We start from the raw sequence: 23,373 nt of genomic DNA, 5'->3' as shown, positions 1-23,373 counted from the left end.
TAGCACTATTCTGAATTTTATGTTGTTCATTATTCTTTTTAAAAATAATAGTTGTATTACCTATATAATAATAGCATAGTATTTCATTTTGCTTCATCTGCCTCTATAAAAATGCTATCACAAATAGTGTGCAGTGTTCCCTAACCCTAATAATTTGCAGGTTCTATAACTTGTTTTTTAAGATCATTGTGAGAAATGTATAAAGAAAAGCAAGAAATCATTGTCCAAAAAAGTCAGCATAGTGATTACCTCTAGAGAAAGACTGTGGATAGGGATTGGGAAAGAGTATGACAGACCCCCAGAGTGTTGTCATGTTCTATTTCTCACCTGCATGGTGGTTACAAAGATGTTGTTCCAAGTGCTTATGTCTAATTGCCCAAAGTCAATCTTTGGGTTGTCTGGATTAAAATTTTTTGCTCATTTCTCAGTAGCAAGTCCTATATCCTCTAAAATACTTGCCTATAATAATGCTTCTGATCCTCACCACTGGAAAAAAACCTGAAAATCTGTATCAAGGATAAACAAACTACAGCCCATGGACCAAATCTAGTCCTCTGCCTCTTTTTATAAATAAAATTGTATTAGAACACACTTATATTCCTCATTTATGTATTATTAATGGCCGGTTTTGTGCTACAACAGCAGAGTTGAGTAGCTGTAACAGAGGCTGTATACCCTGCAGAGCTTAAAATATTTACAATCTCGCCCTTTACAAAGTTCGCCAATCCTTGATCTAGATCACCACAACAATAGTTGAAGTAAAAACTAGGGTATATTGTTCAAAGAATATAATAATTTGGGGCGGGGGGACCGAGAGCAATATTAAGTTAACCTTTATATTCTAATTAGCAAGACATTACCTAAAAAGCCCAGTTTACTGAGAATTATGCTTTCTTATCCCCAGTGTTAAGAAAGTGCACCTTTCCCTAGGGACAAGGGAATACATTCTAATTCTCTGACTGCCCTTTACTCCACCAAGCAGGTCTTGTGTTTTTGTTTTTTACCTAGCAGTTGGGGAGGGTGATGTTTAAACAGGGGCAGTTTTGTTTCATCTTTTTGAATACTTAGGTAATTCTTAATATTGTCAACTATACTTGCCATTTCTGTTTTTTGAAGGAGAAAAAGTTAATGTCAAAGATCTGAAAAATATTCTGGAAGACATTGGGATAGAATTCACACCTAAAGAATACCTGGAACTGGTGAAAAATCTTCAAGTTGACGGTAAGCATTTCAAATACTATTAGAGCCTTCAAGGGAGGTGGTCCTATGTGTTTAAAACAACCTTTTTAAAAAGCACTATACTTATTTTTCCTTCCCTTCCCCTATGTTCATCTGTTTGGTTTCTTAAATTCCTCATATGACTGAAATCATATGACACTTGTCTTTCTCTGACTGACTTGTTTCACTTAGCATAATACATGCTAGTTCCATCCACATTGTTGTAAATGGCGAGATTTCATTCTTTCTGATCACTGAGTAATATTCTATTGCATGTATATACAGCACATCTTTATCCATTCATCAGTCGATGGATATTTGTTTGGGCTCTTTCCATAATTTAGCTATTGTTGATAGCCCTGCTGTAAACATTGGGGTGTATGTACCCCTTAGATTCAGCATTTTTGTATCCTTTGGATAAATACCTAGAAGTGCAATTGCTGGGTCATAGGGTAATTCTATTTCTAATTTTTGGAGGAACCCCCATACTGTTTTCCAGAGTGGCTACACCAGTTTACATCTCCACCAACAGTGCAAAAGTGTTCCCCTTTCTCCGCATCCTCACCAACATCTGTTGTTGCCTGAGTTGTTAATGTTAGCCATTCTGACAGGTGTGAGGAGGTATCTCGTTGTGGTTTTGATTTGTATTTCCCTGATGATGAGTGATGTTGAGCATCTTTTCATGTGTCTGTTAGACATCTGGATGTCTTCTCTGGAAAAGTGTCTATTCAAGTCTTCTGCCCAAACCATAAGAGACTTAAATACAGAGAACAAACTGAGGGTTGCAGGAGAAGAGGTGTGTGGGGAGATGGACTAAATGGGTGATGGACATTAAGGAGGGCACTTGTTGGGATGAGCACTGGTGTTATATATAAGTTATGAATCACTAAATTCTACTCCTGAAACCAATACTACATTATTTGTGAACTGCTTGAATTTAAATAGATTTTTAAAAACTATACTTATTACATATTCCTAATTTTAAAACAACAACAAAAAGGTCTAACAAATTTTATTTTATTTTATTTTTTTTAATATATGAAATTTATTGTCAAATTGGTTTCCATACAACACCCAGTGCTCATCCCAAAAGGTGCCCTCCTCAATACCCATCACCCACCCTCCCCTCCCTCCCACCCCCCATCAACCCTCAGTTTGTTCTCAGTTTTTAACCGTCTCTTATGCTTTGGCTCTCTCCCACTCTAACCTCTTTTTTTTTTCTTTCCTTCCCCTCCCCCATGGGTTTCTGTTAAGTTTCTCAGGATGCACATAAGAGTGAAACCATATGGTATCTCTCTTTCTCTGTATGGCTTATTTCACTTAGCATCACACTCTCCAGTTCCATCCACATTGCTACAAAAGGCCATATTTCATTTTTTCTCATTGACACGTAGTATTCCATTGTGTATATAAACCACAATTTCTTTATCCATTCATCAGTTGATAGACATTTAGGCTCTTTCCATTATTTGGCTATTGTTGAGAGTGCTGCTATGAACATTGGGGTACAAGTGCCCCTATGCATCAGTACTCCTGTATCCCTTGGATAAATTCCTAGCAGTGCTATTGCTGGGTCATAGGGTAGGTCTATTTTTAATTTTCTGAGGAACCTCCATACTGCTTTCCAGAGAGGCTGCACCAATTTGCATTCCCACCAACAGGGCATGAGGGTTCCCGTTTCTCCACATCCTCTCCAGCATCTGTGGTCTCCTGATTTGTTCATTTTGGCCACTCTGACTGGCGTGAGGTGATATCTGAGTGTGGTTTTGATTTGTATTTCCCTGATAAGGAGCGACGTTGAACATCTTTTCATGTGCCTGTTGGCCATCCGGATGTCTTCTTTAGAGAAGTGTCTATTCATGTTTTCTGCCCATTTCTTCACTGGGTTATTTGTTTTTCGTGTGTGGAGTTTGGTGAGCTCTTTATAGATTTTGGATACTAGCCCTTTGTCCAATATGTCATTTGCAAATATCTTTTCCCATTCCGTTGGTTGCCTTTTAGTTTTGTTGGTTGTTTCCTTTGCTGTGTCTGCACAGCTTTTTATCTTCATAAGGTCCCAGTAATTCACTTTTGCTTTTAATTCCCTTGCCTTTGGTGATGTGTCGAGTAAAAGATTGCTGCGGCTGAGGTCAGAGAGGTCTTTTCCTGCTTTCTCCTCTAAGGTTTTGATGGTTTCCTGTCTCACATTCAGGTCCTTTATCCATTTTGAGTTTATTTTTGTGAATGGTGTGAGAAAGTGGTCTAGTTTCAACCTTCTGCATGTTGCTGTCCAGTTCTCCCAGCACCATTTGTTAAAGAGGCTGTCTTTTTTCCATTGGATGTTCTTTCCTGCTTTGTCGAAGATGAGTTGGCCATACGTTTGTGGGTCTAGTTCTGGGGTTTCTATTCTATTCCATTGGTCTATGTGTCTGTTTTTGTGCCAATACCATGCTGTCTTGATGATGACAGCTTTCTAGTAGAGGCTAAAGTCTGGGATTGTGATGCCTCCTGCTTTGGTCTTCTTCTTCAAAATTACTTTGGCTATTCGGGGCCTTTTGTGCTTCCATATGAATTTTAGGATTGCTTGTTCTAGTTTCAAGAAGAATGCTGGTGCAATTTTGATTGGGATTGCATTGAATGTGTAGATAGCTTTGGGTAGTATTGACATTTTGACAATATTTATTCTTCCAATCCATGAGCAGGGAATGTCTTTCCATTTCTTTAAATCTTCTTCAATTACCTTCATAAGCTTTCTATAGTTTTCAGCATACAGATCTTTTACATCTTTGGTTAGATTTATTCCTAGGTATTTTATGCTTCTTGGTGCAATTTGAATGGGATCAGTTTCTTTCTTTGTCTTTCTGTTGCTTCATTGTTAGTGTATAAGAATGCAACTGATTTCTGTACATTGATTTTGTATCCTGCAACTTTGCTGAATTCATGTATCAGTTCTAGCAGACTTTTGGTGGAGTCTATCGGATTTTCCATGTATAATATCATGTCATCTGCAAAAAGCGAAAGCTTGACTTCATCTTTGCCAATTTTGATGCCTTTGATTTCCTTTTGTTGTCTGATTGCTGATGCTAGAACTTCCAGCACTATGTTAAACAACAGCGGTGAGAGTGGGCATCCCTGTCGTGTTCCTGATCTCAGGGAAAAAGCTCTCAGTTTTTCCCCGTTGAGGATGATGTTAGCTGTGGGTTTTTCATAAATGGCTTTTATGATCTTTAAGTATGTTCCTTCTATCCCGACTTTTTCAAGGGTTTTTATTAAGAAACGGTGCTGGATTTTGTCAAAGGCCTTTTCTGCATCGGTTGACAGGATCATATGGTTCTTCTCTTTTTTTTTTTTTTTTTTGTTAATGTGATGTATCACGTTGATTGATTTGCGAATGTTGAACCAGCCCTGCATCCCAGGAATGAATCCCACTTGGTCATGGTGAATAATTCTTTTTATATGCCGTTGAATTCGATTTGCTAGTATCTTATTGAGAATTTTTGCATCCATATTCATCAGGGATATTGGCCTGTAGTTCTCTTTTTTTACTGGGTCTCTGTCTGGTTTAGGAATCAAAGTAATACTGGCTTCATAGAATGAGTCTGGAAGTTTTCCTTCCCCTTCTATTTCTTGGAATAGCTTGAGAAGGATAGGTATTATCTCTGCTTTAAACGTCTGGTAGAACTCCCCTGGGAAGCCATCTGGTCCTGGACTCTTATTTGTTGGGATATTTTTGATAACCGATTCAATTTCTTCGCTGGTTATGGGTCTGTTCAAGCTTTCTATTTCCTCCTGATTGAGTTTTGGAAGAGTGTGGGTGTTCAGGAATTTGTCCATTTCTTCCAGGTTGTCCAATTTGTTGGCATATAATTTTTCATAGTATTCCCTGATAATTGTTTGTATCTCTGAGGGATTGGTTGTAATAATTCCATTTTCATTCATGATTTTATCTATTTGGGTCATCTCCCTTTTCTTTTTGAGAAGCCTGGCTAGAGGTTTGTCAATTTTGTTTATTTTTTCAAAAAACCAACTCTTGGTTTCGTTGATCTGCTCTACAGTTTTTTTAGATTCTATATTGTTTATTTCTGCTCTGATCTTTATTATTTCTCTTCTTCTGCTGGGTTTAGGCTGCCTTTGCTGTTCTGCTTCTATTTCCTTTAGGTGTGCTGTTAGATTTTGTATTTGGGATTTTTCTTGTTTCTTGAGATAGGCCTGGATTGCAATGTATTTTCCTCTCAGGACTGCCTTCGCTGCATCCCAAAGCGTTTGGATTGTTGTATTTTCATTTTCGTTTGTTTCCATATATTTTTAAATTTCTTCTCTAATTGCCTGGTTGACCCACTCATTCGTTAGTAGGGTGTTCTTTAACCTCCATGCTTTTGGAGGTTTTCCAGACTTTTTCCTGTGGTTGATTTCAAGCTTCATAGCATTGTGGTCTGAAAGTATGTATGGTATCATTTCAATTCTTGTAAACGTATGAAGGGCTGTTTTGTGACCCAGTATATGATCTATCTTGGAGAATGTTCCATGTGCACTCGAGAAGAAAGTATATTCTGTTGCTTTGGGATGCAGAGTTCTAAATATATCTGACAAGTCCATCTGATCCAATGTATCATTCAGGGCCCTTGTTTCTTTATTGACCGTGTGTCTAGATGATCTATCCATTTCTGTAAGTGGGGTGTTAAAGTCCCCTGCAATTACCACACTCTTATCAATAAGGTTGCTTATGTTTATGTTATGAGTTATGAGTTTTTATATATTTGGGGGCTCCGGTATTCGGTGCATAGACATTTATAATTGTTAGCTCTTCCTGATGGATAGACCCTGTAATTATTATACAATGCCCTTCTTCATCTCTTGTTACAGGCTTTAATTTAAAGTCTAGTTTGTCTGATATAAGTATGGCTACTCCAGCTTTCTTTTGCCTTCGAGTAGCATGATAAATAGTTCTCCATCCCCTCACTCTTAATCTAAAGGTGTCCTCAGGTCTAAAATGAGTCTCTTGTAGACAGCAAATAGATGGGTCTTGTTTTTTTATCCATTCTGATACCCTATGTCTTTTGGTTGGCGCATTTAATCCATTTACATTCAGTGTTATTATAGAAAGATACGGGTTTAGAGTCATTGTGATGTCTGTGTGTTTTATGCTTGTAGTGATGTCTCTGGCACTTTGTCTCACAGGGTCCCCCTTAGGATCTCTTGTAGGGCTGGTTTAGTGGTGACAAATCCCTTCAGTTTTTGTTTGTTTGGGAAGACCTTTATCTCTCCTTCTATTCTAAATGACAGACTTGCTGGATAAAGGATTCTCGGCTGCATATTTTTTCTGTTTAGCACACTGAAAATCTCGTGCCAATTCTTTCTGGCCTGCCAAGTTTCAAAAGAGAGATCAGTCACGAGTCTTATAGGTCTCCCTTTATATGTGAGGGCACGTTTATCCCTTGCTGCTTTCAGAATTTTCTCTTTATCCTTGTATTTTGCCAGTTTCACTATGATATGTCGTGCAGAAGATCGATTCAAGTTACGTCTGAAGGGAGTTCTCTGTGCCTCTTGGATTTCAATGCCTTTTTCCTTCCCCAGTTCAGGGAAGTTCTCAGCTATAATTTCTTCAAGTACCCCTTCAGCACCTTTCCCTCTCTCTTCCTCCTCTGGGATACCAATTATGCGTATATTATTTCTTTTTAGTCTATCACTTAGTTCTCTAATTTTCCCCTCATACTCCTGGATTTTTTTCTCTCTCTTTCTCTCAGCTTCCTCTTCTTCCATAACTTTATCTTCTAGTTCACCTATTCTCTCCTCTGCCTCTTCAACCCGAGCTGTCGTCGTTTCCATTTTGTTTTGCATTTCGTTTAAAGCGCTTTTCAGCTCCTCGTGACTGTTCCTTAGTCCCTTGATCTCTGTAGCAAGAGATTCTCTGCTGTCCTCTATACTGTTTTCAAGCCCAGCGATTAATTTTATGATGATTATTCTAAATTCACTTTCTGTTATATTATTTAAATCCTTTTTGATCAGTTCATTAGCTGTTGTTATTTCCTGGAGATTCTTCTGAGGGGAATTCTTCCGCTTGGTCATTTTGGATAGTCCCTGGAGTGGTGAGGACCTGCAGGGCACTTCCCCTGTGCTGTGGTGTATAACTGGAGTTGGTGGGCGGGGCCGCAGTCCAACCTGATGTCTGCCACCAGGCCACCTCTGGGGCCACAGTCAGACTGGTGTGTGCCTTCTCTTCCCCTCTCCTAGGGGTGGGATTCACTGTGGGGTGGCGTGGCCCGTCTGGGCTACTTGCACACTGCCAGGCTTGTGATGCTGGGGATCTGGCGTATTAGCTGGGGTGGGTAGGCAAGGTGCACGGGGGCAGGAGGGGCAGGCTTAGCTCGCTTCTCCTTAGGTGATCCACTTCAGGAGGGGCCCTGTGACAGCGGGAGGGAGTCAGATCCACTGCCAGAGGTTTGGCTCCACAGAAGCACAGAGTTGGGTGTTTGCGCGGAGCGAGGAAGTTCCCTGGCAGGAACTGGTTCCCTTTGGGATTTTGGCTGGGGGATGGGCGGGGGAGATGGCGCTGGTGAGCGCCTTTGTTCCCCACCAAACTGAGCTCTGTCGTCTGAAGGCTCAGCAGCTCTCCCTCCCTTTGTCCTCCAGCCTTCCCGCTTTCCGAGCAGAGCTGTTAACTTCTGACCTCCCAGACGCTAAGTCGCGCTTGCTGTCAGAACACAGTCCATCAGGCCCCTCCGCTTTTGCCAGCCAGACTCGGGGGCTCTGCTTGGCCCACGAGCCGCCCCCCCGCCCTGGCTCCCTCCCGCCAGTCCGTGGAGCACGCACCGCCTCGCCGTCCTTCCTACCCTCTTCCGTGGGCCTCTCGTCTACGCTTGGCTCCGGAGACTCTGTTCTGCTAATCCTCTGGTGGTTTTCTGAGTTATTTAGGCAGGTGTAGGTGGAATCTAAGTAATCAGCAGGACGCGCGGTGAGCCCAGCATCCTCCTACGCCGCCATCTTCCCTCTCTCCTCACCAAAATAATTTCTAAAAGAAGATACTAATGTGCCACATACAGAATGTTAAAAAAAAAAAAAAAAGGAGCAAAAATGTGTTTCATGTCATTGAGAGCTTAATTTGGGGCTAGATTTGTGAATTTTTTTTTTTGGTTTTTTTTTAATGTTTATTTATTTTTGAGAGTGAGAAAGAGCATGAGCTGGGGAGGGGCAGAGAGAGAGGGAGACGCAGAATCTGAAGCAGGCTCCAGGCTCGGAGCTGTCAGCACAGAGCCCGACGCAGGGCTCCGAACTCACGGACCGCGAGATCATGACCTGAGCCGAAATCAGGCACTCAGCCAGCTGAGCCACCCAGCCGCCCCTAGATTTCTGAATATTTAACTCACCCCACCGTTGCAAAGATGTTTTGAAGGGAAGAGAGTGGAGAAAGAGAAGATGGTTACTTTCTGAAAAAGCACTGGAAGATTTTTCGTGCAAAATAATAATGTTAATTGAATCTAAATCAAACCAGTCGAGGAAACTTCAGACGTTTCCAAGTTTAGGCTTTAAGAAGTCTAGCTTCCTGGGGTGCCTGGGTGGCTCCATAGGTTGAGCATCTGACTCTTGATTTTGGGTCAGGTCACGATCCCAGAGTTTGTGGGGTCAGCCCCACGTCGGGCTCTGTGCTGAGCGTGGAGCCTACTTGGGATTCTCTCTGTCTCTCCCTCTGTCCCTCTCCTCTGCTCACGCTTTCTCTCTCTCAGGAAAAAAAAAAAATTAAAAAAAAACCTTCCTGAAAAAGGTGAAAAGATGAGAAAAAGATTCAGCACTGATGCTAAAGATTTCAGAAACCTGATTATAACAACAGATCCATTCCTACATGAGGCCAGTCTTGGAATCAGTTCCATATAAAAACTATTCCTGTGTGGTAGACATTGGGATTAAGATAAAAACCCCCTCTCTCTTGCATTTTACATGCTAGAGGTTGTGCCAGACCATAAGCAAGGACTAAAAATACATTATAAAAGGGGCTGTGAAGGAAGTAAACTGAGTGCTAGTTACAGTATTTCAAGAAAATTGTTTAACACGCTGACTTTAACATCCTAAGTGCCTTCTCCATGTGGGCACACAGAGTGGACCTCTGAAAAGTGGCCTTGTTACTTTTTCTAGATCAATGGCTATGTCCAGTCAAGATGAGATGGGGGAAGTTTTCCCACCCAGTGTAAATAAAGGGCTAGAATTGGTTTCCGGCCCTCTTTCCCAGAATGAATTGCTCAGCACTCCCCCAAAACTCCTCCTACAGACATTTTGGGGCCATCGCAGATTCAGTGGTAGGCCCCCATCTAACAGAGTGGTGAATTAATAATCAGCCATGGGTATTGAGAATTTAGAGGAAATGGCAGCATTTTAGAATATCTGACTGTGAAGTGTGTTCCCCTCCCCATCGCCCTAACTGGTGCTTATTTTTCAGGTCAGCTACTTTTCTTGGAAGCAGTATGGCCAGGGGGAGGAAGAACGTCTCTCGGATGTAAGCTTTGAAGAGCAAGAGTTCAAATTGCTAGAGCTGGACTAGCATTTTTTAACTTCCCAGGATGCCAGGTCCTGTGGCTTCCTTGGAAGCTCTGCTCCACTCCCCCACCCTTCCACCCCTCAGAGCTGCGGGAGTCCGGGGCCACCCAGATCTGAGTGCAGGTACTACCTTGCTGTGAGCAGCCCCCGGGGGGGGGGGGGGGGCGGGAAGGGGGAAAGGGGGAGTGCGGGGGGAGGGGGGGAGTGGTGGCCTTTGCAGGGTGGAGGGAGGCCTGGGCCCCAAGTGATTCTGGGAAAAGGGCCCGCGCTGGTGGTGCGGAGCCCATCTCCAGTGAGCCAATAAAGGTGGCCTAAATAAAGGGTGGGGCGTAGGCGGGGGAGGGGCGCGCGGTTGCTAACAGTGCGCGCGCGCATCACAGGGCTGCCATAATGGTTTGGCTCCCGCTCAGGGCCCAGCGCCAGTACCCCACTCGCCTGGGTCGCTGCGCCCCGGAGCCTCCGCAGGTCATGTCCCGGCTGCGCCTGTTGGCCCCACTGCTTGTCCTTACGTGGCAACCGTTGTGGCTGCTGGTCCAGGCAGCTCAGCCTCCGGAGTGGGCCCTGGACCCTGCCCAGCTGACCGCCGACCCCATGGAGCCGGCTGAGCCCTCGTCTTCGCGCTCGTCTGATCCCCCACCCGAATCACCCCAGGTACTTACACCCCCCGCTGAACGGGTGGGCTTTAATTACCTGGGGTCCTCTGCTCCAGCCCAGATGTTGGCCCCGCCTAAGGAGTTGACTGAGACTTTGGTTCCATTCCTGGACACGGATTCCGTTGGAGAACTACCCCCAGGGCCAGATGAGGATCTGATGACCAGCTAACCCAGCATCAAAGGCTCCCAGAGATGGTTCCAATGCCAGGTTGGAATCAGAATCAGACCATAGCTCCGCCTCCTCAACTCAAAAGTAAGACTAAAACTGTAGGTTTAGATCAGGCCGAAGATCACCAATCCTTTGAAATACTTGTTCCATCTCTGGATAGTCAGAGTTCAAAGCCAACAAAGTTTATTGTTTCACCCCTAAACCTGAAGAAAGATCTAGCTCAGCATCGAAGGCTTGCCAAAGTTGTTGGAACTCCAAACCAATCTGCAAATAAAGAGCACCTACAACAACAGCTGCAGGATGATTATTTAGATTCCAATATGGGTCTCCTATATCCTGAGGAGAACCTACCTATGGGTTTCCCAGGGGGACCAGATCAACTTCCAAACTTCTCTGAGGAGGCTGAAATTCCTCCACCCTTGCAGAAGACCCCAAATCATCTAGAGTCCCCTGAGGAAGCTGAATCTTTTTTGCCCCAAGGGGAGGCTCAGGCTCAGCATCCAGAGCCCGCTGAAGAGACCGAAACATCTCTACTTGAGCAGGAGGCTCCATCTCAGCGTCCAGAGTCCCATAAGGATGGAAATTCAGCAAACCCACAAGAGGCCCCAGCTGAGCCTTCAAGTACCCCTGAAGAGGTCGAACCTTCTTCAGTCCAGCAGGAAGCCTCAGCTCAACCTACAGAGGCCCCTGAGGAAGTGGAACCTTCTCCAACCCCCCAGGAGGCCCCTGCTCAGCCTCCAGAGCCATCTAAGGACATCATATCTCCACTGTTAGCACATCATGAAGTAAATGTGCTATCTCCAAGTCAGAGTGAAGCTCAGAAGCCAAGCTTCCCCAATGTCACTGTTAAACCTCTGGATCTTACCATAACTCTAACTCAGCCTGCGGAGCACCCTGAGGAGGCTGGACCTACCCCAGTCCAGCAGGAGGCCCCTGCTCAGCCTGCAGAGCGCCTCGAGGAGGTTGAACCTACCCCAGTCCAGCAGGAGGCCCCAACTCTAGTTCCAGAGTTCCCTATCGAGTATTTAACTCAACTTGCAATAAGTGATGAGGTGACATCTCTACCTCTAGGTCAGTATCCAGATTATTTAATGTTTCCCAGGGTTACAGGTAAGTCTTTAGATGTGGAACTTACCACAACTCCAGGGCCTGATAAAGGTGTTGAATCTTCTATAGCCCAGCAAGAGGCCCCACCTCAGCCTCTTGAACATACTGAGGAAGCAGAACTTTCTCTAACCCAGCAAGAGACCTCGGGTAAGCCTCCAGAGGAGGTTGAGCCTTCAAGTGAGCAGGAGACCCCAGGTCAGCCTTCCGAGCCTCCTGGGGTGATTGATCCTTCTCTAAGGCAGCAGGAGACCCCAGCTCAGCCTTCAGTGCCTCCTGAGGAAGCTAAGCCTTCTCTAAGCAAACAGGAACCCCCAGCTCAGCTTCCAGACCCTTTTGGAGAAGCTGAACTTTCTCCAACCCAGGAGGAGGTCTCAGCTCAGCTTGCAGAGCTCCTTAATGAGGCAGAATCTTCAACCCAGCAGGAGACTCCAGCTCAGTCTCCAGGGGAGATAGAATCTTCTGCAACCCTGCAAGAGCAACCAGCTCAGCCTCCAGAGCTGCCTTCCAGGGAGGTGGAACCTTCTCCAACCCAGCAGGAGCACCCAGCTCAACCTCTATGGCATCATAAGATGACAGTTTCACCTCCAGGTCACTACCATGATCAACATTTAAACCTGCCCAACGTCAGTTTGAAACCTCCAGATGTGCAGCTTACCATGACTGCAGAACCCACTACAGAGGTGGGACCTTCTCCAGTTCAGCACGAGACTATAGCTCAGCCCTCAGTGCCTCTTAATGTGGAACCTTTTGAAACCCAGCGTGAAGCCCCAACTCTGCCTCCACAGTCCCCTGAGGTTGAATCTTTGCCAGTTCAACAGGAGACTCCAACGCAATCTCCAGAATCTACCACACAGGCGAAACTTCCAACACAGCAGGAGACCCCAGTTCAGTATCCAGAATATCCTGGAGAAGTTGAACCTTCTACAACCCAGCAGGAGGCCCTAGCTCAGCAATCACAGGCCCCTGAGGAGGGTGAATCATCCTCAACCCAGGAGGAGGCCCCAACTCAGCTTCCACAGGCCCAGGAAGAGGGTGAACCTTCCCCTCTCCAGGAGGAGGGCCAGGGTCAGCACCCACAGGCCTCTGAGGGGAGTGAACCACCTACAACCCAGGAGGAGTCCCCAGCTCAGCGTCCACAGACCCCTGAGGAGGTTGAACCTTCTTCAACCCAGCAGGAGGCTCCAGCTCAGTATCCTCAGGCATCAGAGGAGGGTGAGCCTTTTCCAACCCAACCAGAGACCCCAACTCAGTATCCAGAGCCCCTTGAGGGGACTGAACCTTCTCCAGCCCAGTCAGAGGCCACAACTCAGCATCCAAATCCCCTTGGGGAAGTTAAACCTGCAACCTATCAGGAGGCCCCAAGTCAGCATCCACAGACCTCTGAGGAAATTAACCCTTCTGCCACTCAACAGGAGCCTTCTGGTGAGGTTGAACCTTCTCCAACCCAACAGGAGGCCCCAGCTCACTCTCCAGGGTGTCAGGTGGTAACAGTTTTTCCTCAAGGTCAGAATCAAGCTCAGCTCCTGCTGTTGCCTAATGTCACTGTTAAACCTGTGGATTCCTCAGTTATCATGACCTCAGAATCCACTAATGAGGTTGAAGCTTCTCCACTCCGAGAAGAGGCCTCAGCTCAGTCTGGAGTGTCCCCTGAGCAGTTGGAACCTTCTCCAACCCAGCAGGAGGTCCCACATCAGCATCCAGCGCCCCCTGAAAATGTTGAATCTTCTCCAGTCCAGCATGAAGTCTCAACTCCACCCGAAGATTTTCCTGAGGAAATTGAACTTTCTCCAAGCCAGCAGGAGAGCTCAGCTCTGCCTCAAGTGCCTGTTGCAAGTATAGAACCTTCTCCAATCCAGCAAGAGGTCCCAGCTCAGCAACCAAAGCCCAATGAGGAGGTCGAGTCTTTTCCAGTTCAGTATGAGCATCCAGCTCAGCCTCCAGGGTCCTCTACAGATGTTGTAGCTCAGTCTCCAGTACAGCATGAGGTGACATTCTCACCTCCAGGTCCCGGTGAAGCTCAGCATCCAGTGTTGCCTAATATCACAGTTAAACCTGTGGATCTGAGGATTTTCGTAAGTCCCCAGGCAACTAAGGAGGTTAAACATCTTCCAGTGCAGCAGGATGTCCCTGCTCAATCTCCTATTCCCCCTGAGAAAGTTGAATTTTCTCCAGCTCAGTCCAAGCATCTTTCCCAGTCTCCAGAGTCCCCTGAAGATGAGTCTTCTCCAGGCCAACAAGAGGTCCTAGCTCAGACTCCAGACCCCCCTAAGGCTGTGGAACCTGCTTCAGGCCAACAGGAGGCCCCAGCTCAGTCTGTAGTCCCCCAGCTGGCTCCAGCTGTATCTCCTGAGCCCCCTAAGGAGGTAGAACCTTCTCCCACACCACAGGAGGCCCCAGCTCAGCCTTCAGAGCCTCCTGAGAAGGTAGAACCATCTCCAGTTCAGCAGGAAGTCCCAGCTCAGCCTTCAGAGCCCCCTAATGAGGCAGAATCTTCTCCAACCCCGCAGGAGGCCCTGGTTCAGTCTCCTGTCCCCCAGCAGGCCCCAGCTGTGTATCCTGAGCCCCCTAAGGAGGTAGAACCTTCTCCCACACTGCAGGAGGCCCCAACTCAGCCTTCAGAGCCCCCTAACGAGGCAGAGTCTCCAACCCAGCAGGTGGCCCCAGCTCAGTTTCCAGTCCTCCAGGAGTCCCCAGCTATATCCCCTGAGCCCCCTAAGGAGGTGGAACCTTCTCCCACACCTCAGGAGGCCCCAGCTCAGCCTTCAGAGCCCGGTAATGAGGCAGAATCTTTTCCAACTCAGCAGGAAGCCCCAGTTGTATCCCCTGAGCCCCCTAAGGAGGTAGAACCTTCCACACAGCAGGAGGCCCCACCTCAGCCTTCAGAGCCTCCTGAGAAGGTGGAACCATCTCCAGTCCAGCAGGAAACCCTATCTCTAGCTCTCGAGCCACTTAAGGAGATAGAACCTTCTCTAACACAACAGGAGGTACAAGCTCAGCCTTCAGAGGCCCCTGAGAAGGTAGAACCATCTCCAATTCTGCAGCAGGCTCCAACTCAACCTCCGGAGCCCTCTAAGGAGGCAGAAACTCCTCCAGCCCAGCAGGAGGCCCCAGTTCAGCCTCCAGAGCCACCTGAGGAGGTTGTAGCACAACCTCCAGTCCATAATGAGGTGACAGTTCCACCTCTAGGACAAGAGCAAGCTCAGCATCCAAACTTGCCCAATGTTACTGTTCAGCCTGCTGACCTGGAGCTTACTGTAACTCCAGAACCTACTGTGGAGGCTGAGCATTCTACAATCATGCAGCAGACTCTAGCTCCTCCAGAGGACACTGAGGTGACACCTCCACATCCAGAGCAGGTCCAGGCTCAGCATCCAAATTTGACTGAAGTCAGAGTTCAGCCTTTAGACCTGGAACTGACCATAACTCCAGAACCCACTGCAGAGGTTGAAACTTCAACCACGCAAGAGATCCCAGGTCACCCTTCAGAGCCACCTAAGGAGGTTGTAGTTCAGCCTCCACTGTTTCGGGAGGTGACAGTTCCAACTCCAGGTCTGGATCAAGCTCGTCATCCATTGTCACCTAATGTAACAGTTCAGCCTTTGGACCTAGAGCTTACCATAACTCCAGAACCCACTATGGAGGTTAAAGCTTCTACAGCCCTGAAGAAAACTACAGCTCCTCCAAAGGACCTTGAGGTAACATTTGCACATCTAGAGCAGGTTCAGGTTCAGCATTCAACCTTGAATAAGGCCACAACTCAACACTTGGACCTGCGGCTTACTATAACTCCAGAATTCAATAAGGAGGTTGAACTTCCTCTACCTATGCAGGAGACTCCAATTCAGCCTCCAAAGCCACCTGAGGAGGTTATTGGAGCTCAACCTCCAGTATATCAGGAGCAGACTGTTCTGACACCAGGTCAGAATCAAGCTAAGCATTCATCACTGCCCAATATAACAGTTCGACCTTTGGACCTGGAGCTTACCATAACTCCAGAGCCCACTGTGGAGGTTAAAACTTCCACAGTCCTGAAGAAAACTACAGCTCCTCCGAAGGACCTTGAGGTGACATTTCCACATCTAGAGCAGGTTGAGTCTCACCATCCAACCTTGACTGAGGTCACAGTTCAGCCTTTGGACTTGGAGCTTACCATAACTCCAGAATCCACTACAGAGGTTGAATCTTCTCCAGCCATGCAAGAGACCCCAGATCAGCCTCCAGAGCCGCCTAAGGAACTTGTAGCTCAACCTCCAGTATATCAAGAGGCAGCAGTTCCAACACCAGATCAGGATCAAGCTCAGCGTCTGTGGTTGCCGAATATAACAGTTCAGCCTTTCGACTGGGTGCTTACTGTAACTACAGAACCCACTACGGATGTTAAACATCCCTCAGCCCTGCAGCAGACTACCGCTCCTCCAGAGGACCTTGAGGTGACATTTCCACATTCAGAGCACATTCAGCATCCAATCTTAACTAAAGTCACAGTTAAACCTTTGGACCCAGGGCTTACCATAACTCCAGAATCCACTACAGAGACTGAACCTTCTCTAACCATGCAAGAGACCCCAACCCAGCCTCCAGAGCCACCTAAGGAGGTTGTTCAGTATCCATCCCAACAGGAAGTGACAGTTCCTACTCCAAGTAAGGATCAAGGTCAGCAACCAACATTGCCCAGTGTCACAGCTCATCATGTGGACTTGGGGCTTACCATAACTCCAGAACCTACTACAGAGGCTGAACATTCTACACCCATGAAGGAGACTACAGCTCCTCCCCCAAAGGACCTTGAGGTGACACTTGCACATCCAGAGCAGGTTCAGTGTCAGCATCCAAACCTGACTGAAGTCACAGTTCCACCTATGGACCTGGAACTTACTGTAACTGCAGGATCCAGTGTGGAGACTGAACCTTCTCCAACCATGAGAGACACCCCAACTCAGCCTCCAGAGCCACCTAAGGAGGTTGTAGTTCAATATCCATTCCAGCAGGAAGTGACAGTTCCAACTCCAAGTAAGGATCAAGGTCAGCATTCAGCATCACCCATCATCCCATTTCGTCATGTGGAGCTTACTATAACTCCAGAACCTATTACAGAGGCTGAACATTCGACAACCCTGAAGAAGACTACAACTCCTCCCCCAAAGGACCTTGAGGTGACACTTGCACATCCAGAACAGGTTCAGAGTCAACATCGAAACCTGACTGAAGTCACGTTCCACCTATGGACCTAGAAATTCCTGTAAGTCAGCAACCAGAGTCATTTGAGACAGGTTTTCCTCCAACAACTCAACATTCTGTGGTGCATTTTGTAAACTCTACCTCAGAAAAGGCATACACAACTTTAACTTGGCAACCAGAACAGAATGCCACCACAAACCTCAAAATATGTGAGCGCTGTACCTGCAGAGATGAGACACTGTCATGTGTTGGTCTCAGCCTACAGCAGAGGCTCCGCAGAGTGCCCGTGCCGGAGCCCGACACCTACAACGGCACCTTCACCATCTTGTAAGAATCGCCTTTACTTGTTTGTTCTCTGCCTCCTGCTTGACATGGCAGTCTCTTCCTCAATGTCGTCCTGGGCCTTCCTCATCTCCCTAACCACGTTGACTGACTTTCTGTTTTTACCTTTTCTTTGTCAACTATCCCTTATCTTCATTTTCCTTTTTAGTACTGTTCGCCCTTCTCCAATCTTTTACTTGTAATTGTCCTTATTCTTTTTCCTTATCCAATTTTTAGCCCCATTGTTTCATTCCTTAACCTCTACTCTCCCATTTTTGCTCCATCCTCTATAATAGGATACAACAGAGTAGTGAAGAGTAGAGATTCTGGAACTAGATTGCCTGCGTTTGGGCCGAGGTCTGTCCTCTATTAGCTTTGTGACTCAGTTTCCTTTTCTGTGAAATGGAAATTATGATAGTTGCCATCTCATGGGATTATTGTGAGATCTAGATGAGGTAATACATATGAAGCACTTGGATCAGTGCCTGGCAAAATATGAGTGTTAGCTGTTATTATTTTGATTCCCCAGACCTCATCTTTGACCCCCGGCCTTCCACATACAGTACTCAGTTTGGGCCCAACCCAAGAGTAAGTACTATGGGCGCCACACTAGGATGAAATCGTCTTCAGAACATGAAATGACAGGTGGGAAGAAAGGAAATAAATGGTCATAAAAAGGGAGGTGGCATGTAATTAAGTACTAAAAGAGGTACCATGGGTATTGGAATTCAGCAGACTCTGTAATCAGTGGAGTATGGAGGTCAGGGAGAGCTGCATGGATAAGCTAACACTTTAGCTGAGACTTAAAGAGTGGCTCTGATGTGTTAAATAGAGAAAAAATGGGTATAAGTCTAGGCAAAGGCACGGCTGCAGGAATGATCAGGAATTAAGAATTAGGTTTAGCAGTTAAAGATCCAATTACGAGAAACCTTGACTATCAGCTAGAGAGGTTTGAACATTACATTCTGAGTTATAGAGAGCCACTGAAAGTTTTCAAGCATGAGATACAGACCATTGAAACAAGAGGATTATTTTCAGTTCCCCATGTAGGGTGATCTGGAGAGGAGAGCTTGATCCAGCGAGACCAGATAGAATGTTCTAACAAAACCTGGGAGTCAAGTAACAAGGGGCCGAATCAGAGTGGCTGAAAAGAGTAGAAAGACAAGCCTTGAGAGCACTGCAAAGGAGGAAGTGACAAGATAGACTAACTGATGACAGTCACGGGTGGGGTGTGCACGGGAAAGAGAAAACTCAGATATTACTCTGAAACTTCTGTCCCGGATAAGGAGAATGATGGAAGTTGAGGCATCTTTTACCAGGGAACATAGAGCAACCAGAAGGCTTCAGGTTGACTGGAAATGTCCACCAGGCACATGGGCAGATGGGTATCTGTTTTGAATTTATTCCTGACTCCCCTGAAAAAAATGTGTATATAAACTGACCAGGTAAGCTGTTGCTGAGGGAAGAGGACAAAACTAAAGGTAAAGATTCAAAGTCATATGCAGAGTTAGCGGTTGAAACTGAACCTCAGGCATTTAATAGCTTCTTTTAAACATGTGTAATTCATGGATACATGAATTATCATCGATACTTTTTTTTGTTTTTAACGTCACAGGTATAGAGGATAAAACGTGAAAATCCCACCCCACCCTCCCTACCACTCATAAGATAACTCCTGTCACCTTTTTGGTGTGTGTCCTTCCTTCCCATCTCTTTCCTTTGCATTTTTTCCTAATTTCCTAATGAGGGGATACTTTTTAATTCCTTGCCCAGTGATTTGTTGCTTTTCCCTATGCAATATGTCTAAGAAATCTTTCCATGTTAGTTATTCTAATTTCTAACTTCCCTTATCCTTCTAACACCTAGAGAGGTTTCAGTAGAGGGCTTCTTTACATTTGTTTGCTGATAATGGTAAATTTTTTACCATTTTTTTCATTGAATTATTATTTTCTCATTGATTTGTGGAAGGAACCATTTTAGACACATAAGTGATTTGGGGAAAAAAATACTTACCTCCAGAGTAATTAACAGGCGTTATCTACCCAAGGAATGGAACAAATAGGAAGTTCATGTTCTTAGGAGCTGCCTTGTTTGTGCCATTGGCCCCACGCTAGCTCTTTATTAATTGCACCACCTGGGATGCTGATAGCTGCGGAAATTAGAAAGTTGGCATTTACTGCATTGGAATATTCCCCACAAGGTTGCCAGTGATTCTTTTATTTATTCCGTTCATTCCTTTCCTACCTATTCAAGGATCTGAACTGTGTTTCTTCACAGAAATTTCCAAGGAAACTCTATTTCTTACATTGATGAAAATGTATGGAAGGGATACCATTGGGCTGAGAAACTGTGAGTATATTCTCTCCAAATACGAATACAAAAAACAAAACAAAACAACTAACTGCATTCTAAGGTCCTTCTTGGTCCAGAACTTTGAAGTCAGTAGCTCTGAGGAAAGGTGTTTCCCCTTCCATATCCCAACTCAACCTCTACCGATTGCAATTCTGTGTTAATTTTTTTTTTAACGTTTATTTATTTTTGAAACAGAGAGAGACAGAGCATGAACGGGGGAGGGTCAGAGAGAGGGAGACACAGAATCTGAAACAGGCTTCAGGCTCTGAGCTGTCAGCACAGAGCCCGACGCAGGGCTCGAACTCACGGACCGTGAGATCATGACCTGAGCTGAAGTCGGCCGCTTAACCGACTGAGCCACCCAGGCGCCCCATCTGTGTTTATTTTAAAAATTAAATTTGGCAGGTTCCCTTTAAGATTAGAATCAATTTCAACTTATTTTCCATTATACAAGGAATATATGATTATAGTCTCAATATATAAAAATGAAATAACAGCGGGGCCTGGGGGGCTTATTCGGTTAAGTGTCCAACTTCGGCTCAGGTCATAATCTCAACGGTTCGTGGGTTCAAGCCCCACGTTGGGCTCTGTGTTGACAGCTCAGAGCCTGGAGCCTGCTTCGGATTCTGTCTCCCTCTCTCTCTGCCCCTCTACTGCTCATTCATTCCCTCTCTCTCTCTCTGTCTCAAAAATAAATAAACATTAAAAAAAAATTTTTTTTTGATGAAATAACAGATATAGTGAACACCTGCCTCATGTTCTAATCCCCCCACTGCTGGGATAGCCACTACTCTGGATTTAGTATATATCCTTCCAGACCTTTTTCCATGCATTTGCCTACATACATATTTACAGCAAAATAGGTTTGTTGTGTGATTTTCTTACATAAATTGTAACATCCTACAACTCGATTCTTTTGCTTCGTGGTATGTCTTAGACCTTTTTTCTTCCAGTACATAGAGGGTTACCCCATCCATGCAAGCTGCTGCATAATATTCCATAGTATGAGTGTATTACGATTTCATAATTCCCCTCTTGATGGATGTTTAGGCTGTGTCCAGTTTTCTTATGACATGCATTGCTGCATGGACCACCTCACACATGCATCTTTGTGGACGTGGGTGGGTATTTCTGTAGAATAGATCCCTGGAAATGGAATTGTTGGGATGAAGACGATGTCGATATATACAATTTTAATTGCCCTCAAAAAAGTTGTACCAATTTACACACCAATCCATACACCATGACACCATTCATTTCCTCCTACCCTCCCACTCTTGGATATTCTCCATTTCTTGGCTGATCTGGTGGGTGAATAAAATGGGTCCCTTCTGAATTTGAATTTTTCTGATTACTTATACATTTAAATATCTCTGTATGTTTCCTGGGCATTTGTGTTTCTTGTCTGAATTTTCTGTCCTTTGCCAATTTTTTTGTTATCTTTTTTTTTTAAATTGATTTGTAGAAAAAGTCAGTGTAGACACAAGTAATTTTGGAAACAATATTATACTCAAAGTAATTGGCATTTTTCATGACAGATTGTGTGTCATATCATTAGTTCAACTTGGGTAGATAAGTCATAAATGACTTCTGAATTAATAATAAAAGACATAACAGTCATAGTAATCTAAATGTAGGGATTATGATCCCCCTAAAGTAGATTCCCCCCTGCCCCTTAGTCTGATAACCTTACTGGTAAGGGACAAATGGTGGAACAAGGTAGTTGTTTTCTTATGAATTTTATGAATTTCTTAAATACTATATATAGTTTATATTTTCTCATGATAGTATCTAACTTGGAGATCTTATTTCCCAAACTTGTAAGAAAAATGAAAGTAATTTGGCACAAGAAACAAGAGAGAGTGGAGAGAGTGGGTAGGCTGAGGGACAGGGGTAGGAGAAAAACTTTGAATTGTGTATTATATACCTTTGGAATTCTGAGCCATGCAAATATATATTACCTATTAAAAAAATAAACTGAAATTAAAAAAATATTTTTTGAAAAGCATGTATTTGGTAGTTTATATACTAGAACATGAATCTGGTAAGATTTGATGATTCTTAAAAAATTTTTAAATGTTTATTTTTGAGAGAGCGAGCAGGGAAGGGGCAGAGAGAGAGGGAGACACAGAGTCCAAAGCAGGCTCTAGGCTCCGAGCTGTCAGCACAGAGCCTGATGTGGGGCTCGACCCCACAAACTGTGAAATCATGACTTGAGCCGAAGTCAGACACTTAACCAACTGAGCCACCCAGGTGCCCCAAGATTTGATGATTTCTAATTCAGCTTGAGGGTTATGCCTTGTAAGACAGAAGCTTTTAACTATGGGTCAATAGTCCCCTGGGGCAGGATTTTTAACCTTTTTTTCTATATATCAATTTTTTTTTTAATTTTTTTTTTAACATTTATTTATTGCTGAGAGACAGAGCATGAACAGGGGAGGGGCAGAAAGAGAGAGAGACACAGAATTGGAAGCAGGCTCCAGGCTCTGATCTGTCAGCAGAGGGCCCAATGTGGGGCTCGAACCCACGAACCGTGAGATCATGACCTGAGCTGAAGTCGGACACTTAACAGACTGAGCCACCCAGGCACCCTTCTATATATCTATTGATGATCTGCAGAAGCTTATGTTCTTGGGATAATGTTTTCAAAGGTATAATAAGTTAAAATATATAGGAAAAGGAAATTATGTGGAAATAGAGTTTTCAAAATTTTTTTAAAAAGATTAGTGATATAGCAATAAATCTGCTGTTAGAATATTAAATAACAAAATATAATGGTAGGCCTACTAACTATTATAACTTCAAGGTACTGATGAGAATAAATGATATTTTGAGATATCCACGCCAAATATGTGATATGAAAATATCTGATTTCTGCTGGGGACCAAATTAACTATACTAATCTGTGTTTTGTTGCCTACATTCATAATGGAAGGAAATGCTAATTCTAGTTAGAGGTTTGTGAAAATAGAGATGTGATTTCATTTTCCATCCAAGTTTGGCATCCACAAATTCAGTCCATTCTATTCACGGACCTGAGCCCTAAAGGGATGGTCTGCAAATTGAAATCGCATGCACACCTTTGCACGTATTCAAGAAAGTGCAGTTTTCTAGGGAAAGAGTCCATTCCATAGCTTTTATGAAATTCTCAAAAGGTTCTTGTCTCAAAAGATTGAGTCACAAATAGGGGTGCAGGTGGAGAAAGACATTTGTTTTCCTGTGAGGTTGTACTTATTCTCATAAATGATAATAAATGAATGATTTGTTTTAATTAAAAGTAGTGTATTTGCAAATTGATACCTGTCACTTTCTGAATTCATTCAACAAATATTTATGGAGCATCTCCTATGTCCCAGGAACTGTTTTACATGCCAGGGATGTAAGCTCAAGAACAAAACTGACCAAATATCCCACTTGTCAAGGGGTTTACAAATATATAATATAAAAACAAATATGTAAATATAATAAATACATATAATTTCAAGTATTGGTAAGAAATCAGTGGCCAGATCTCTCAAGTTTTCTAATTTTTTTTAAATTTTTTTTTTCAACGTTTATTTATTTTTGGGACAGAGAGAGACAGAGCATGAACGGGGGAGGGGCAGAGAGAGAGGGAGACACAGAATCGGAAACAGGCTCCAGGCTCTGAGCCATCAGCCCAGAGCCTGACGCGGGGCTCGAACTCACAGACCGCGAGATCGTGACCCGGCTGAAGTCGGCCGCTTAACCGACTGAGCCACCCAGGCGCCCCTCAAGTTTTCCAATTTATTCAACTACCATTTCTGCTGCTCATAGACTGAGTTTTTTACTAATGATAATACTTTTCATTCATACAATCTTGAGTTGGTTCTTTTTATTAGATGTACTGTT

At 44.5% G+C, this 23,373-nt stretch overlaps 2 protein-coding genes across 2 annotated transcripts in view; both read left to right on the top strand.

Moving 5' to 3' along the window:
- The window catches only part of LOC123602928, a 111,420-nt gene extending 101,580 nt beyond the window's left edge, over window positions 1-9,840 (top strand). Inside the window, exons 28-29 of the mRNA XM_045487245.1 lie at window positions 1,117-1,221; window positions 9,746-9,840. Of these exons, the coding sequence (XP_045343201.1) occupies window positions 1,117-1,221; window positions 9,746-9,840 (200 nt within the window). The remainder of the gene's footprint in view (window positions 1-1,116; window positions 1,222-9,745) is intronic.
- A 102-nt stretch (window positions 9,841-9,942) lies between these two features.
- LOC123602927 (leucine-rich repeat-containing protein 37A2-like) overlaps window positions 9,943-23,373 on the top strand; it is a 50,120-nt gene continuing 36,689 nt past the window's right edge. Inside the window, 4 exon segments of the mRNA XM_045487244.1 lie at window positions 9,943-10,540; window positions 11,026-16,881; window positions 16,884-17,157; window positions 19,429-19,500. Of these exon segments, the coding sequence (XP_045343200.1) occupies window positions 10,114-10,540; window positions 11,026-16,881; window positions 16,884-17,157; window positions 19,429-19,500 (6,629 nt within the window). The 5' untranslated portion in view covers window positions 9,943-10,113.

The sequence above is a fragment of the Leopardus geoffroyi genome, chromosome E1 (genome assembly GCF_018350155.1).
Source record: "Leopardus geoffroyi isolate Oge1 chromosome E1, O.geoffroyi_Oge1_pat1.0, whole genome shotgun sequence".
NCBI lineage: Eukaryota > Metazoa > Chordata > Mammalia > Carnivora > Felidae > Leopardus > Leopardus geoffroyi.
This window is presented reverse-complemented; position numbering and strand designations above follow the sequence as displayed.